The 15,742-nt window shown below is 34.0% G+C and overlaps 1 protein-coding gene across 1 annotated transcript in view; it reads right to left on the bottom strand.

Annotated features, from left to right (window-relative positions):
• Positions 1-8,685: 8,685 nt before the first annotated feature.
• Positions 8,686-15,742, bottom strand: part of ROBO2 (roundabout guidance receptor 2) — a 595,733-nt gene continuing 588,676 nt past the window's right edge. The window contains exons 27-28 of the mRNA XM_060098793.1: positions 10,716-10,988; positions 8,686-8,921 (exon numbers count right to left, since the gene is read on the bottom strand). Coding sequence (XP_059954776.1) covers positions 8,686-8,921; positions 10,716-10,988 — 509 coding nt within the window. The remainder of the gene's footprint in view (positions 8,922-10,715; positions 10,989-15,742) is intronic.

Below are 15,742 nucleotides of genomic sequence, written 5' to 3'. Positions count from 1 at the left end.
TTGGAGTATAATTACTTGCACAAAAATGCTTGCACATTTATTGAAAATGTTTTAATCGCTTTTCTAAAGCTGACTGCCACTTTCATCTTGTGTCTTTTTTTCCAGGCTGCTTCCATTTACCTATTTAATCTTTTTTATTAAACTAACCATTACCCATAAGCAACTACTCTCAAATCATCTATGTTGAGGCATTTTAATCTATTGATTGCATTCATCTACCATTATTCAAAATTAATCAAGTACATTTAAGTCCCCACTCCCCCCATTTCACTTTAATTTCCCTTATAACATATCATATTCTTTTACACTTAATGCCAGCAGAAGTTCATATAATGGTTGGTAATCCTCAATTTCTCTTTTATATTTTTATATTTATCAATTTCTGAGTACACTGAAGTTCATCATTACTAATTAGCTGTTTTCCACATCCCACTGCAACTTAGTTCTCTATTGTCTTATTGACAAATTATAAGTTCTGTCCTTGTTCATTTTGTGTGATCCATTATTATTTTTAGCAATGTTCCGCTTGAAGTAGAACCTAGTAATAATCAGACAGTACTCTTAAAAAATGAATAAACTATCCTTTTGTAAGAGTTGGGAGTTAGGGGAGAGGGAAGACAATGAGTGTATTTTCGTGCTTTTGTTTTAGCCTAATGATTTGGAGATTTAACAATACACAAAAGAAATACGGAAAAGCTAAAGAACATATTGCAACCTTACCTGTTGATCAAGTGCTCAACACTGATATCAATTAAGTACTTGAAACTCTATCAAAAAGGGGAGGATACATGCAATTTCTCACTACATATTTTTTCTCTATTATCTCCACAGAATACCTGGGATTCACATGTGTTTTTTGCATGACTTTATAATGACTTTAAAAAACCACAGCAAGGCATGGCATGCATGCCTTGGGGGCCACTAATGTAGAGCCTAGGGACAGAATGAGGTATGTCAGCTTCTAGAAGAGTATTTCTCAAAGTGGGTTCACATAGTACTAGTCTTACAAGATGCTCCAGGACTAAGGGTTTTATGTCAGATAAGATTTGAACAGATTTGAAAAGAAGTCAAGTAGTAAAGAAATCTCTACATATTCAACCATAGAATTTTCACTCCTTTATCTTCTTCTTTATTTTAAATATACCTATTAAAATTCCATAGACTGTTTTGAGAAAAACTAGAATATTGGATAATGTGATGGAGTGAAGGGAAATTAATGAAACTAGTGCAGATTTTATTGCTTGTGAATTTTTTGGAAAGTCTTGCTTCAGGCCTCTTTTCCCTTAATTCAAAAACATTAATCAAAAAGATACTTTTCTAGATATCAGGGCCAGACTTCACAGATGATACTAATCTATTTATGAAGGCAAAATCCATTTCTATTTTAATTACTCTGAATCTTTAATTCTTAGCATAATATCTCAATGCTTGCTTGCAAAAGGAATGCATAAGCAAACAACGATAAAAAAAAGTTTGTCAGAAACAAATTATTCATAGATGTTCTCTAGAAAAACATTGTCTAAAAATTGACCAAAAAATGTTGTCTGCTACCCAGAAGCTGTATCCACCAAGGCATTTTATAGACAAAGGGTAATATGGTGCTGTGACCTAAAGGCAGTTACAAGGGCCTGGAAATTGGAGGTTGACCTGAGCCCAAAGTCATTGTATTTGAATTATAAAACAGAAGTATCTTTCCTTTATTAATTACAAAGATAACTGAATATATATATATATATATATATATATATATATATATATATATATATATATTTCTTGTAGCTTGACAGCTGGAAGGAGAAAATGTGTTGACTAGAAGATGCAAAGGAAGTCACCTTTGTAGTTCTTTATAAATTAAATGCACAATCAGACAAGTGTCTTGCATCTGTCACTTGGATTCTTGACAACTTTGCAACTCTTGTGTACCAGATTCCTTCCCTGGGCCTGAAGAAAATTCCTTCTGAGGGTGAAGACCAAAACAAAACGCTAAATTCATGGAGGTGAAAGAGTCCTTGAGAGCTTTTGGAGATGGCATATAACCTCCCCACCTAAGTCACGAATCCCAGCCCCCTCCCCGTCCCACACTTAGCAAGTCTTTCCACTTGCCTTTTCTTTTGAATTCTTATGGAAGTCTTCTGTTACTGCAGTTTTATTTCACATCTCTGCTATACAGTGAAATTTAGCATGAACTCTTCTGATCGCTTCTTTGAAAGAGATAAAATACATTTTCACAAGTTGAGGACATTAAATATTATTTGTTGTTTAAATGCTTTCTTGTAACAGTGATATATCTTTTCTCTAGCTCATGTACAATAATTAAGAGAGAATAGTGAAAAGAAAATAGAGCATAGTGTATCTTTAATAAACCTTTCTGGTAACTTTGCACTTCTGCCATTTGCAGGAGATTCCATGGTACACTCAGACTCAATAGAGCAATGATTGTTTTGTAATTTCTCTACCATTTACCATACTGGTAACTGATATATTTTTCTTTAACCACATGTATTATATATTACCATTGTATTATATCAAGACAGCATTATTTGTAATTATTTTATTTTCTTATTATTAATCTAAATTAGACTCTGAAATGTATTGTCCACTTACCATGTATTTTTAAAAATATTTAAAGTTTTCTTTTTTTTCATTTTCCTGTTACTATGATTATTAATTTAAAGAACTCAAAAATTCTTTTTATTTTTACAGAGCATCTGATCCTATAATTATACTTAGTGAAAACGAGTGAGCCAAGAAGTTTGTATTCTATCTATCTGAAGGCCTTTGTGGGATGGGGATGACCAGATCTGTAAAGTAGTGCTGATGGAGTGGGATCTATAATTTCAAACGCTTTTAACATTTCATCAGTGACTTTTAGTCACTACTATAAGTAAACACCAATTTCTATTAATCGCCACCAACCCATAACCAAATGAGAAAATGAGATTATGAATTTGGCCACAAAATATTAATGTAGAGTTCTGAAAGTGACAAAATGGTCTATTTTGGATTTGTCTACAAGCAAGTCTGTTTTACATAAATGGCTTTTTTACAGATTTGAAATGTGAATATATTTTATTTTTTTCCCAGTGAGTACACAATACACAATTCTTTGACAATACTATTAATCAATTTTATGCTGATTTCTTTTCCAATCTAACAACATCAAATGAAACACATTAAGATTTTGGACACTGTTTGGTGACTTAAACAAACTACAGTTTAAAAAAAAAAAGTACATCTATAAAACAAAGTATAAAAAGTCTACCCACGGCCACAAAATCCCTTATCTTGCAACACTTTAAAGTCACAATAAATGCTTTTGAAAATTACGAGATAAGAAAAAATTTAACTTCATTAGTAAAAATTATGGTGTTTCATTTGAAGTACATATCGCAAGGAAGCAAAATAAAAGTAACTTCACCTCTAAGATAATGTGGAAAGACATGTTGCTTTACACCAATTCTTGTCATGTAATTCTATAAATACAATATACAGAAGCAGATGAACAAATCAGTGAATGTTACAGTTCTGCATATCTTTAATACTGACACACAATCACTTTCCAGTGGAGAAACCACAGTTAAGAGCTCATTGGTATTATAATTATGTTGTCAATGGAGAATTGCATAACTTTGTTGAGTAGAAATTTGGAGGTGTTCTATTAAACTCATACAAACTTTCAACTCAAATCCCCTTGAAGGTATATTTAAATAGCCAGAGCATTAGACTATGACATAGAACGCCATTTAATGTTTTGTTACAGAGAAAGTCAACTTGCAATGCTGTTATTTCCCTTTGGTTACAGGATATCTTAAATGTTGGTCTGGATTTTCCTATATTCTCCTTTGAACTGGATTCAAATCCTGTGAAGAAATCAATTGTTTTCATGCCCCCGTACTATCTCACCTTACTTTAAATACAGCATGGGGAAGATTTGGAGAAGGGGTAGGGCAAATCTGCCTGCATACACTGAGGCACACCTGAGTTGGAGCACTGATTCGGCCATGGCCCCAGTGCAGACCTTGCATGTTAAGAATGGAGCTGTGCTTGTGTTGGGCGTGACTGCATAGCAGCGCTGCCAGTGAGTGCAAGATAAGATTATATTCTCTCCCACCCAGGCTTCCTTCTGACAGTTTATGCAGGTTTCTGTTTAGACCTGCAAAAGAGTGAGCTCTGTGAATTTCCACATTCACCTAACTGGCTTCAAAAACGAAAAAGTTCATGGTAGCTCTCATGATACTCTCTGACTTATCCTTATTGGAAGTTTTTTACATATAGCAAGTTGACAAAGGCTTTTGACTTTCAGTAGTGTTCCCGAATTCATGTGAATTGCCACGGTATTTTTTTCTTGCTTTATACCTACGGAGGAGGATATTTTGGGTGCAATATTAGACCGAAATCAATTAATTTAAAACTAGACTTAACAGAGGTTGTGAACTATTGTAAAAGAACATTCCAAGTAACCATAAGGCCTGATATAATCTAACCAAAACAGTTAATTTTTATGCACTGAAGACAATCAGGAAGGTACGATTCTCTGCCCTGCATTACTCCAGAAGTGACCTGCATACACATACTCTGTTTTTGAAGTCTTAGTTTATTAGTCACATACACCTGCCAGTTACCAGGGATAAAAGTTTATGTGTACTATGCATAATGAATTAAAGTTTTAGTCTAAACTGGGTTATAGAGGAGCATAAAGAGGAAAGAAAAACAAACAAAACTTTGCTTTTAAATAGAAAGAGGTGAAGTAGGGAACTGCATAAAGAAAGAATTGAATTCCTCACATCTTAGAGCTGTGAATAAGTATGTATTCATTCTTCACAGAAACTTCTCATCTTCCCCAGTCTCTCTGTCCCAGAGAAATCAAACTGCATTAAAATTCAGGCACTGATGGTGGAAAGTTGATAAAGGGATTAGTAAGTGGGTCTCAGAATTTCTTTTCTCTTCTATGAAGAAATGAACTACATGGGACCAAGAAGATGTTGGTCCCATAAAGAATATTATGTTCCTCTACTCTTGCCTGTGTTGATGCAGTCTCGGGGAATAAAAAAGATGGAAACATTTAACTATGTCCTTCCTTTGCTATAATAATATGACACACAATTGGTGACTGAGCCAATAATGCACTGAGTATGAACTGTCATTCAAACTGGCCCCATATTTTAGAACTGATCCTAATCATTACATTGAATATTTTTCATAGTACCAACTACTGAACACATCATAGGAAAAACATGAGAAAGTATAACTAGAAATAGAATTTACAACTGTGTAGGCAGCACATGGAAAAATGTCACAAGTGGGAATTTCAGGAAAGTTTGGGAAATTCAGGAACGTTCTCTTCTACTTGACTGATTGACTATACATGTACAGTAGCTAACATATATTTCAAAGTCATATTCATTTGGATGATACCTGACTGATGTTCAGGAACTTCTTGTTCTCAAAGTCGTGTAAACAAATGAGGCAGGACACTGTTATTAATGTCCACTTACGAGGTTTGGTTTATTTAAAAAGTGTATAAACATGCATTTTTCTTCTTTAAAATTTTTCTTTTCGATTTACTCATTCAAAATGGGTCAAACATATTTTAGTTGGTAGCCAATTTTTGAGAATGTACCATAAAATATTTATTCCAATAACTCTACTTACTGTGAACTGAACATACTCTGAGCACTGCTTTTTAAGCACTTACAATTTGGCTATATATTTGGTGGCATAACTTTACTTCTTAATCAAATAAAACACAAAATTGTATATAGACTGCATTATTTTTAAAAAATCATGAATTTAAGCGATGCAGCTCTATCCTCTAGTGTTTACTGTACATGTATTAGAAAGATGAAACAAGATATTGCAATAGAGTTTTTGTATTTGGAAGCAGCTCGAGTATGTCCTAATAATAAATTGCCTCTTTAACTATTTGCTAGATACTCTAGAGTTCATTTTGTTTGTTTCCTTGGGGAACTTCATATTATATTCTGACTTAATGAGTTGGAGAGATTAGTTATGGTAATTCAGAAAATGCTTTTTTAGAAAAACTGTAATATAAATACAGCTCTTGTGAAATACCTTAATTTCCTTTTGCTTGTTGTAGTTCTCAGATGGGTCAATTACAGTGACAGGTAAAGCTGATTCTAAATATAACTTTAATTTCTTTTTTTTTAAGCAAGTTTAGTACATCATTGCTACCTGTATTTTTTAATGCCTATTCAGTCTTAAGACTTCAACTTCCTTCTTTTGACCCCTGCTTTTGTCAATAGTAAAAGCCACCTTTCTGCTTTTTTTTTATTGACTCAGTCGCTGATGTTCCAAGAAGACTTCGCCAACACCACTGTTCCTTTGCATCTTTCCTATTTCTACACCCCAACTGAAAACCCCCTAACATGATTGGTTACAACCAGCATTATCCAACCTAGCTTACAGTACAGAAACTCCCTTCACATTCAGTCTTTTTCTTCATGTCACGAGGAGTAGAGATTTGTGCTTATCACCAAATAAAATTGCAGTGCAAAATTTAAACATAAAAGTTACACAATTAAAAGTTAATATATGGCACCACAGCCTATTAATTCACATATAGTACAACAGACCAATAAGAACAGACAATAATATGAACAGAGCTAAAAAGAGTGAGCTTGCATAGCAATGCACGAAAGAAATTATATACAGAGGAAAATCCTTTTCTTCCTGGAGGGCGAGCTTTGTTTTCTTTCTTTTCTTATATACTCCTGACAAGAAAGAGTTAAGGTGGGTGGTGTACTTAAGAGAAGAACACAAGTAAAATATCTGTGGGATATGTGTGGCTGTGTGTCTTTACATTGCATTTACAGTTCTTTTAATAGTACATAAATAGAAATTGTTCATTGCACTGTTTAGTGTCATCACTTCCATGAGTTCAGACCTGATGGTCCTTCAGAGCAGCTTTGCATGTCTCCTCTCAGTTACTCTAGAAAGAGATTTAAAAAAATCAGAAATAAGTTTGCGTTTATTCTTTACCTTGATCAGCATAACAAAAAGCAAAGCAAACAGATAATAGATGAAGATAACATCTTGGATTTTGTGAGGTTGTGAATTTAAAAAATTATACTTATGGAAAGTGAAAGAAAAAAAACACTGTAAAATTTGGAGACAAAATCTGAGATCATTTTTGCACTTCTTATGAGTCTATAATTACTCCAATAAAATAGTTAAACAAAAATCCAAGTAGTCCTGAATCAAATGAAAAATTATAAGCCTATCTTAATCAGATTATTAATAGACAACAGTAATGATAACTTCCATTCATAAAGAAATTTAGTTTTGAAATACTTTCACTTTCATTATCTCATGGCATCCCCCAGTCTGTGATGTGAGCATAAGAGTAATACAATTTTTTAGATAAGGAAGTAGAGAAATTAAGAAGGTAGTTTACTTTCTCTTCTCACATAACCAATAAAAGTTGACAAGGTTGGAATTCAGGGCTATTCCTTCAGGTAAACTGAATTCACGGAAGCAGTTGAAAATATTCAGCAAGTATAATTCTGACATTGGATAGTGAAATTGGTAACTTTCATGATGAAATTAACACAAAGAGTTCAATGTTTTTTACTGTGTGTGACATACTGTGACATCCTACCTTTCTCTAGTATTTTATACTTGGAAAGTAGTTTAGTTATATTAACTACCAATGATAGCTCTTTATCAAAAGAGAAATTTTATTTATATGTTATTATAATTCAAGTATTAAAATTAACAAAAATCAAAGATCAACCTTTCAAAGTTGACTGCCTAAATTTAAAAAAATAAATAAATGAAGAGCAACTAAGGAATGAGGAATTCCCAAGGAGGTTCTTTAAAACTACCAAAGGGCCAACATTTCCTTATTAAATAAGAAAGAAAAGGCAAAGAAAACTACAACAAGAACTATATTTAATTAATTTGTAAGTATTAAAATTAATTGCCTAAATTATGCAATTTTTGCACAGAATAATTCAAACAAAAGAGAAAAATGTTTATTTGACTGATGTAAATAGCAATGGTCTTCATTATAACCAAACCTACTCAAAATCATGATTTTTTTTCTCATAGTAAAGCAAGCTTTCTATAATTTTGAAATTTGTTTATTGTGGCAATGTCATTGTAGGGGTTCAGGACATGCTACCCCAAAATGTGGTACCTTGGCATATTGAATACCTTAAGGCGAAGGAGTTTGGAAAAAAAACCCAGCAGAAACAGAGCGGTCACTGTGACCTCTCCCACCTCATCCTTCCCTGAAGGATCATAAAAATTCCTATGTGACAGGTACCCACCCTGTAGTACCAGGAGGAAGATAGTCTTGTCACCAGAGATGGGGAAGTTGGGGCTGAGAAATCTGTACAAACAAACCTTGTTAGACTAATCCTTATATTCTCAGTTACCTCTCCACCATTTACTACCCCTAGCCCAAACCTCTCTGCCTTACCAAATTTAAACACATTTATTGTTTCTTTGTCTAAAGGATTGAAAAGTTTCCTGCTCTGGTCACTTTGAGTCTTCATTCTCTTGTGAAGGCTCCATGTTCATGTAAAAATTCAATAAAATTTGTATGCTTTTTTCCTGTTAATCTATCTCATCAGTTTGGCTTTCAGACCCAGTCAGAGATCCTAAGAGGATCAAGGAAAACTTTTTTCTCCCTTACATTATTAACCCAGTCATCTTTCTGAATCACCATAGCCTTTTAAACGTCCTAAAGCACTTACATAATTCACCTGTAAACTGTCCTTGACTATTTGAGCCCATATATCCTATGTCAAGAAGGTCGCTGGCATTGCGCTGGTGGCTTCCCCTCAGTGCCTCGGCTTTCCTAGGTCCAGTGGATCCCTTAGAAGAAGCCGTTCCTGATGAGCTGTGACCCCCTGGAGATGGGAAACTGGGCTTGCTGTAGGGCACCAAGGTCTCCTCTGAAAAAAGAAACACAAAAGGTTGAGTTGAACAGCAATGTGGAGGCAAAACAAACTTAACTTTAAATACTAAGCTCAAGCTAGGCTATTTTATGATTCCACTCTTCAGTAAAATTAAAAATAAGAGATTAATAAGGCCCAAATAGTAAAGGAATTTCTATGTCCAAGCAACATTTCTGACAATAGGAACTGAGGCAGGATTAAATTAAAAGAGATCTTGGGATAAGTATCTAATGATATATATTATTTGCAAAATTTAAACTCAGTTTAAAAGATATTTGCATACAATAATCATATTGTTTAACTAAAGCATTTCTGAGAATAATTTCTGGGTCCAAAGAGGCTGCAATTTACTTTTTTCATTAAGAAGGAAGGAACATCATTTTTGTTTTAGTTTAAATTATGGCAACATTTTCTCAATCAACTTAGATAAAGAAGTATATATCAGTGTAATAAACAAAGCTTTTAAAATTTCTATTGCTTCTTTAGATAGAAATACATTATTTGAAAAGCTGTGTATTTCCTTAAAAGAAAAAGAGAAACTCATTCATTTTAATAAATAATGTCCATATTCTTTTTATGTACCATCTCTCTAAAAATAATTCATAACGTGCATTACTAAATACTTACACTGAAATAACTTTTTTCTTTCTCTCTTTTTTTGCTTTCTTTCTTCTTTCTTTTTTACCCCCCTCTCTTTCTCTCCACCTCTCTGTTTTTTCTTTCTTTCTAGGTATGGGTTATTATTACTGCGATTAGATGACTAGAAAAAATGCTGACTGAATTTAGTATTTCTCTTTTTAGATAGTCTTTAATGACAAGGGTCACATGATTTTTCTCTCACAACCTAAATGGTGTAAGCATCCTAAATGTTCCACTAAATCTAGATACTAATATTATCATCTTTTGGCTTTTTTATAACTGTATCTTCTAAAACCTTAAGCACCAAGTTGTGACAAAATATAATTATTGAAAATGCATGAGTAGAGGACATATCCAGAAAAGACTGAGTCCGAATGAATAAAAGAATGTGTAAGGAAACTCTTTCAATTGTGTGTGTGTGTGTGTGTGTGTGTATGATTTAATACTCAATGAATCCTGACATAAGAAGAGATGTTCTAGAAAATCCATTTCTATAAGTGGCTCAACATCCCCCTACCAAAAAAAATCCAACCACAAACCATGAAACTTATTTTGTGACATTTCCAGGAAGTTTGAGTTATAAACAAAAACATTTCTCATTGAAGTGTTATCAACTAAATTTAATCCTTTGGAGCAAGTTCAGGCTCCAGTTTAACCTTTTCTAATATGAGAATTTTGTGATTGCCTATTTATTTGCACCTTTGTTATTTCCATTAATTTACCTATTTGACTGAAGCGAGTTTTCCTCTCAAAATGACTAGTTACTTCAGTCAAAATGAACAAACGGTTGAAGGCAGAGATTCAACTGACACTAAAGATGAAATTTAGTGGTCTAAAAGGACTCAATATAAACATTAAAAGGCAAAAGAAACAAAAAAAAAAATCAAATGGTCTCTTGAGCACTGCAGATGAAGCCTGGCGGTCTCTTGAGCTCAAAGACCCTATGCAGAGGTAAACTTGAGGAGCAACCCTCACTGAACTGACTCAGCCTTAAGGGGTGTGCTCGTGATCTCTGCTGCGGAATTCCAACTTCAATTAGTGATTTAAAGCAAACGCATTTCAGGTGTCCTTAAACAACTGGCATTTCCAAGATACCTGGTAGAAAAAAAAAAGGTAAAAGTCCACACTTTCTTGGGACTGTGCAGAACACACCTGGTCCAACACCTTGTTTGTGGAGGGCCTTCCGTATGTCTTCTTGGCGTTCTGTGGAGTTTATCCATTCCTGGGTTTGTCGCTGCCACTCTAGGGATGTTTTAGCTGGACAATCCAAAGAGCTCTTTGTGTCTTCTAAGTTGGATGCTTGCTGTCTCTCCAGAGAGCTTCCTTTTCTCTCTGTTGAGTTTTCCACGTTACCAGCATGCTGGCTCGGGCCTATTGGCTGCCTTAAACCCTGACCGGGAGGGGGATCTGGTGGTGGTGGAAGATCTAAAAATTTTGAATAATGTTTAGAATGGACTAAAATGTAATGAAAAGTACAGGTTTTAATTCAAGATGAAGAAAAAACCCTTGCCCTCCTACAGGTATCACCTATGCGAAATGAATTTGGGGGAGGAAAAGGTCAGTTATTTATATCTAAAATGCACATTATTGATCTCTTTGCTATCTTTTAACCACAGTGTCTTTGAAATAAAATCAACTGGCTTTATCCAACTATTGTACATAGAGAGTGTTTTCAATTGCACATTGAGGCTGATGCTCAAGGTGTAAAGAGCAGTTTATGGTTTTTCTCCATCTTTAATCCATTGTCCACTGCCACCTCCCCAAAGTAGAAATACCAAGACACAAAGTGAATAGAAATCCTAGCAGCTGTGTTAATAAAAGGCCCTGGGAATAATAAAAGCTGCCCTGCCAATCTCCATAGGAAATGTTGCCCTTGGGAAATTAAGAACTGTATGCCATATCATATACAGCATATGACTGCTCTTATCCGTGTGCGTGGCACATTTAGCAACAGTCAAAGGGTTAAGCTAACATTTATTAAATGCAATTAACATTCTGCCTGACAACCAATTCTGGCTGTTCATTTCATGAGTTAGCTAATGAGTTACAACTAATATATTATAATCTTCCAATGTATTAATTTTAATAAGTAATAACCAATGTTCAGAGTTTAGATAGAATATGCTTCATGGTGCTAGAGCAGACAATGCATCATGAAAATTTGAGATGTAGTGGAATAGATAATTTTTCATAAAAGCTCTTTACATTAAATATCAGATATGAAAAAATTAAAAGTTCAAATACTCAGCTAATTTTTCATTTTTCTTTTACTAGTTTTTCCTTCCATGATACTTTTATATTTTGAATGTCTTTAGTTGTGAAATCATAGTCCCTTCTTTCATATTTCTTTAAATATTATAGTTCTATTATATAATTTATACTATTATACTAGTCCTGAAATTACTTTATGGAAGATTTTGAAAGCTTCTAAACATTCTCACATTCTTTTGGATTATTTTCTTCTCATTTTTCTGGAATCCTGTTGCAAACTGCTTTGTTCATCCTTAAAGTATCAGTAATTATGTTATTTGTTCACAAAGATCAAATATCGTGGACAATATACATACTTATATCATTAATAGAGGATACTGTATATAACATAGGTAATTATTTCCCATGCCATTTTAGTAGTGATGCACTTGTTTCTAATAATATTGTTCATGAAATTTAAAAGGGGAAAGTATAAATTTCTTGTGTACAAAACATAATTTCTTTAAGGAAGGCTAAGTTGCTCCTTTTAAAGACTTTATTAAGAAGCTTCATACTCTCTTTTATGAACAAAATAATACCATCCTCCATTGAACCAACAATGAAAATCTCCTCCATATCTGCTTCAGGAGTTCCCACATTGGAGCAACATTTCCAGTTCTTATGTATGTCCTCTTGTTAGATTACGAATTACTAATTATTGAAGGAAACAGGTTTTCTATCTGGGAGAATAAAGTTGCAATTGGAACATTTCTTCCAAAATGAAGAGCTAATCCAATACTGAGAAAACTGTTTGTTGAATAATCCACCAATGAGTTTGGTATTTTCTTTATATTCAACACTGACTCCCTTCAGTTTGTATTATTATAAATGTAAATTAATTATTTCATTTGAGTAATTGGACTTAAGACTGCCAGTTGGGGGGAAATTATTATATTTGCTTCTAAAATAACATATCTTGTCACCGATTTTTATTCTCCATCAGAGCAGCTTAATTTTTCAAATGGCCAAAATGGCATCTGCTTATGCTAGCTAAAATTCTGATTACTATTTAATTTAACCTGAAATTATATAGCTATGTAATTAGGTAATATCCTTGGAGTTTGTATAGTCTAAGAAGAAAGAACATTGAAAGCACATTGAAATAAACAAATTGGAAAAAAGATGAGATTAAGAATGGCTGTGGAAAAAAATAAAAGTATGTAATCAAATATGTTTACTTAAATTAAATTTATTATTCATTTCTCTGTTGATTCATTTCAACTAAATCAATTCACTAAAGAGTCTCTGGCTGGCCTACTGAGGATTTTCTATTGTCAGGCACACAACAGTTCAATGATATATGTGCCATTATTATACTCTTTTTTTTTAGGTAAGAAGAAAAGGCATAAAGAAATTAAGTATCTCCAGCCTGGGTCTCTCCTTCCATGAACTCCAGACTCATCTAACTAAATCCATACTGGAGAGCTCAGCTTTGATGTTTAGAAAGTATCTCAAATTTCACACATGAAATCTGAGCTCTAGATTTTCCTCCACAAACTATACTTCCTCCCTAGTGTTCCTCATCTCAATTACTACAAGTTGACCATAACTTTGGAGTAATTTTTGGCTTCCCTGCTTTACAGCCTTTATTAATTTTATTAACAAACCCTGCGGGCTCTGCCTCCAAACTATACTCAGAATTCAACATTTCTCATTGCTTCCACTGATCCTAGCTTGACATGAACCTCTAGCATCTATTCTCTACATTACTTCCACAATTTCCCATGTGGTTTCTGTGATTCCACATAGAAGCACATTCAGTCTATCTCAACCTAACATCTAGAATGACTTGTTTTTTAATAAAAATAGAAGGAAAATCCTGTTACTCCTCTGCCTTAAACACACAGACATGCACACACACACACACACACACACACACACACACGTACATACCATCAGTGGTTTCCCACTCAAAGTAAAGAGCCAATGTCCTTATAGAAACTTAAAGGTCCTACAGAACGCTGGTCCTCACTTACTTGTCTGACTTCACAGTCTATTTTGTTGCTCTCTCTGCTTCAGTCACACTGCTCCTCTTCCTTTTTATCAAATATTTCAGGATTCCACTTGCTGTTCTCATTTCCTGGAATGACTTTTCCTCAGATATCATCATTGCTCTTTCCCTTGTAATCTTCCAGTTTTTTCTCAAATGTCATCATCTTGGTTAAGTCCTTCCCTGAGCAATCTAGTTTAAAACTCCCCCCACTTCTATATTTCTCAACTTCTTTCCTATGTTTTTTTTTTTCTCCATGACACTTACAACCCTCTTGTATACTTTTATTTTTCACTTATATATTTATGTTGGTCTTTATCTATCTTCTCTCACTAGAATGTAAGCTACCGGAGGGCAGGGAATTTTGTCTGTACGGTTCCCATTGTGCCTGTCATTTGGTATGAGCTTAATAAATATTTGAATGAATAGATAAATGAATAAAGAAATTTGCTCAGTGGTCAAAGCTAGTCCATGGTAGAGCTGGAAAAGAGCCCTTTCTCTGAATAGACAGTAGGGTGAGGGGAGGACAGGCTGGAAGGAGATGGGAAAAAAGGCTGACAGATAGAGCACTACCTCTCTGCCTCCTTTGTTTAGCATTGCTCAATATATTTGCTTTAAAGGATATTCTTTGGCTTGTGCAAATGCAATAGATGATTTGAACTGAACAATGCCTGCTTAGGTGAGACTTTATCCAAGGGAGAATAATATTCCTTAACATGTGTGTGAGTTTTTGCATAGTCTTTGAGACAGAGACTGAGGTTGCTTACCACTCCCAGTTCCTCTATTGGCCACAAGGGAAGATTACTTTCCCACTCTAGTAGTTAGTTTGATGCCATGTGACAGAGTTCTTGCCAGTGAAGGAGGCATGTACCACTTTCAGGACTAGCCATAGAACCTCTCAAATAATCACCTACGTTCTGTCTTCCCCTCACTCAGAAACCATCAAGGTCCCATCTTGGAAATAATGGTGTCTCAATATTTAAGAAGCATACATCTTTACACTACAACTTAGAGGAGAGTCACCTGACTTTTATAAATCACTGTGTCCATGAGAAATAATGCTTAATGTGCTAAGGCACTGAGGGGATAGAAGCTGTTTGGTATAGCAGCTAGCAATAATTACTCTGATTAATGTACTCATAAAACACTGTTCTAAAATCTATAATGCAAAAATTTTATGGTAAAATGTCTATACATTAAGAGCTACTAAATAGCAACCTTCCTCAAAAGAACAGTTTGATTTTATATACAAATATTATAAATTTATTACTGATGCATGGATTCATACCATACAAAAGCTACGACATATACATCTGTGGTAAAATAACAAAATCCTTAAGGATAGTCTGTAGAATGCTATCCAAAATAAATGTCATTGTGTCATAACTAATATGTCTTTGGATCAAACACTTGGAAAGATATGTGAGCCAAAATTTGCTTTGCAATATCACCACTTCCAAAATGTATCTACTAATAGCACCTAATCCATAACATTTTTTGGAATGCCAGTAAATTTGAAATGTTAGGAACTTATCTGTTTTTTAGAAATACAAGCAATATATTGATCATGCTTTAAACTAGGAGGTAGCTTGTTTTAACTAGACATCCTGAAGAAAGCTTGCAAGGAAAGTGTTTTAGGAAGCAAGAAAAGAGCTCTCTATTTTGCTGATTTATATTTTATATCTTCCACATATTCTGGACATGATCTTCAAACATTTTGGAAAAGCCACAAAAAACCCATATTGTCCCTGGATTTTTTCCTCTCTCCATGATATTCATATCAGGAAAATTACACGAAATTATTAATGCTGAGATTTGCAACTAGAATATCAGTGAGAGTAGTCCTTTTTATTTAGAGTGAACAAGATCAATGCTTCAAGTGCTCAACTAATCTTTAGATCATCTGAGGCAGAAAGGAGGTAATAAGCATTTTTGCTCA

Source organism: Mesoplodon densirostris, chromosome 5 (genome assembly GCF_025265405.1).
Source record: "Mesoplodon densirostris isolate mMesDen1 chromosome 5, mMesDen1 primary haplotype, whole genome shotgun sequence".
NCBI lineage: Eukaryota > Metazoa > Chordata > Mammalia > Artiodactyla > Ziphiidae > Mesoplodon > Mesoplodon densirostris.
This window is presented reverse-complemented; position numbering and strand designations above follow the sequence as displayed.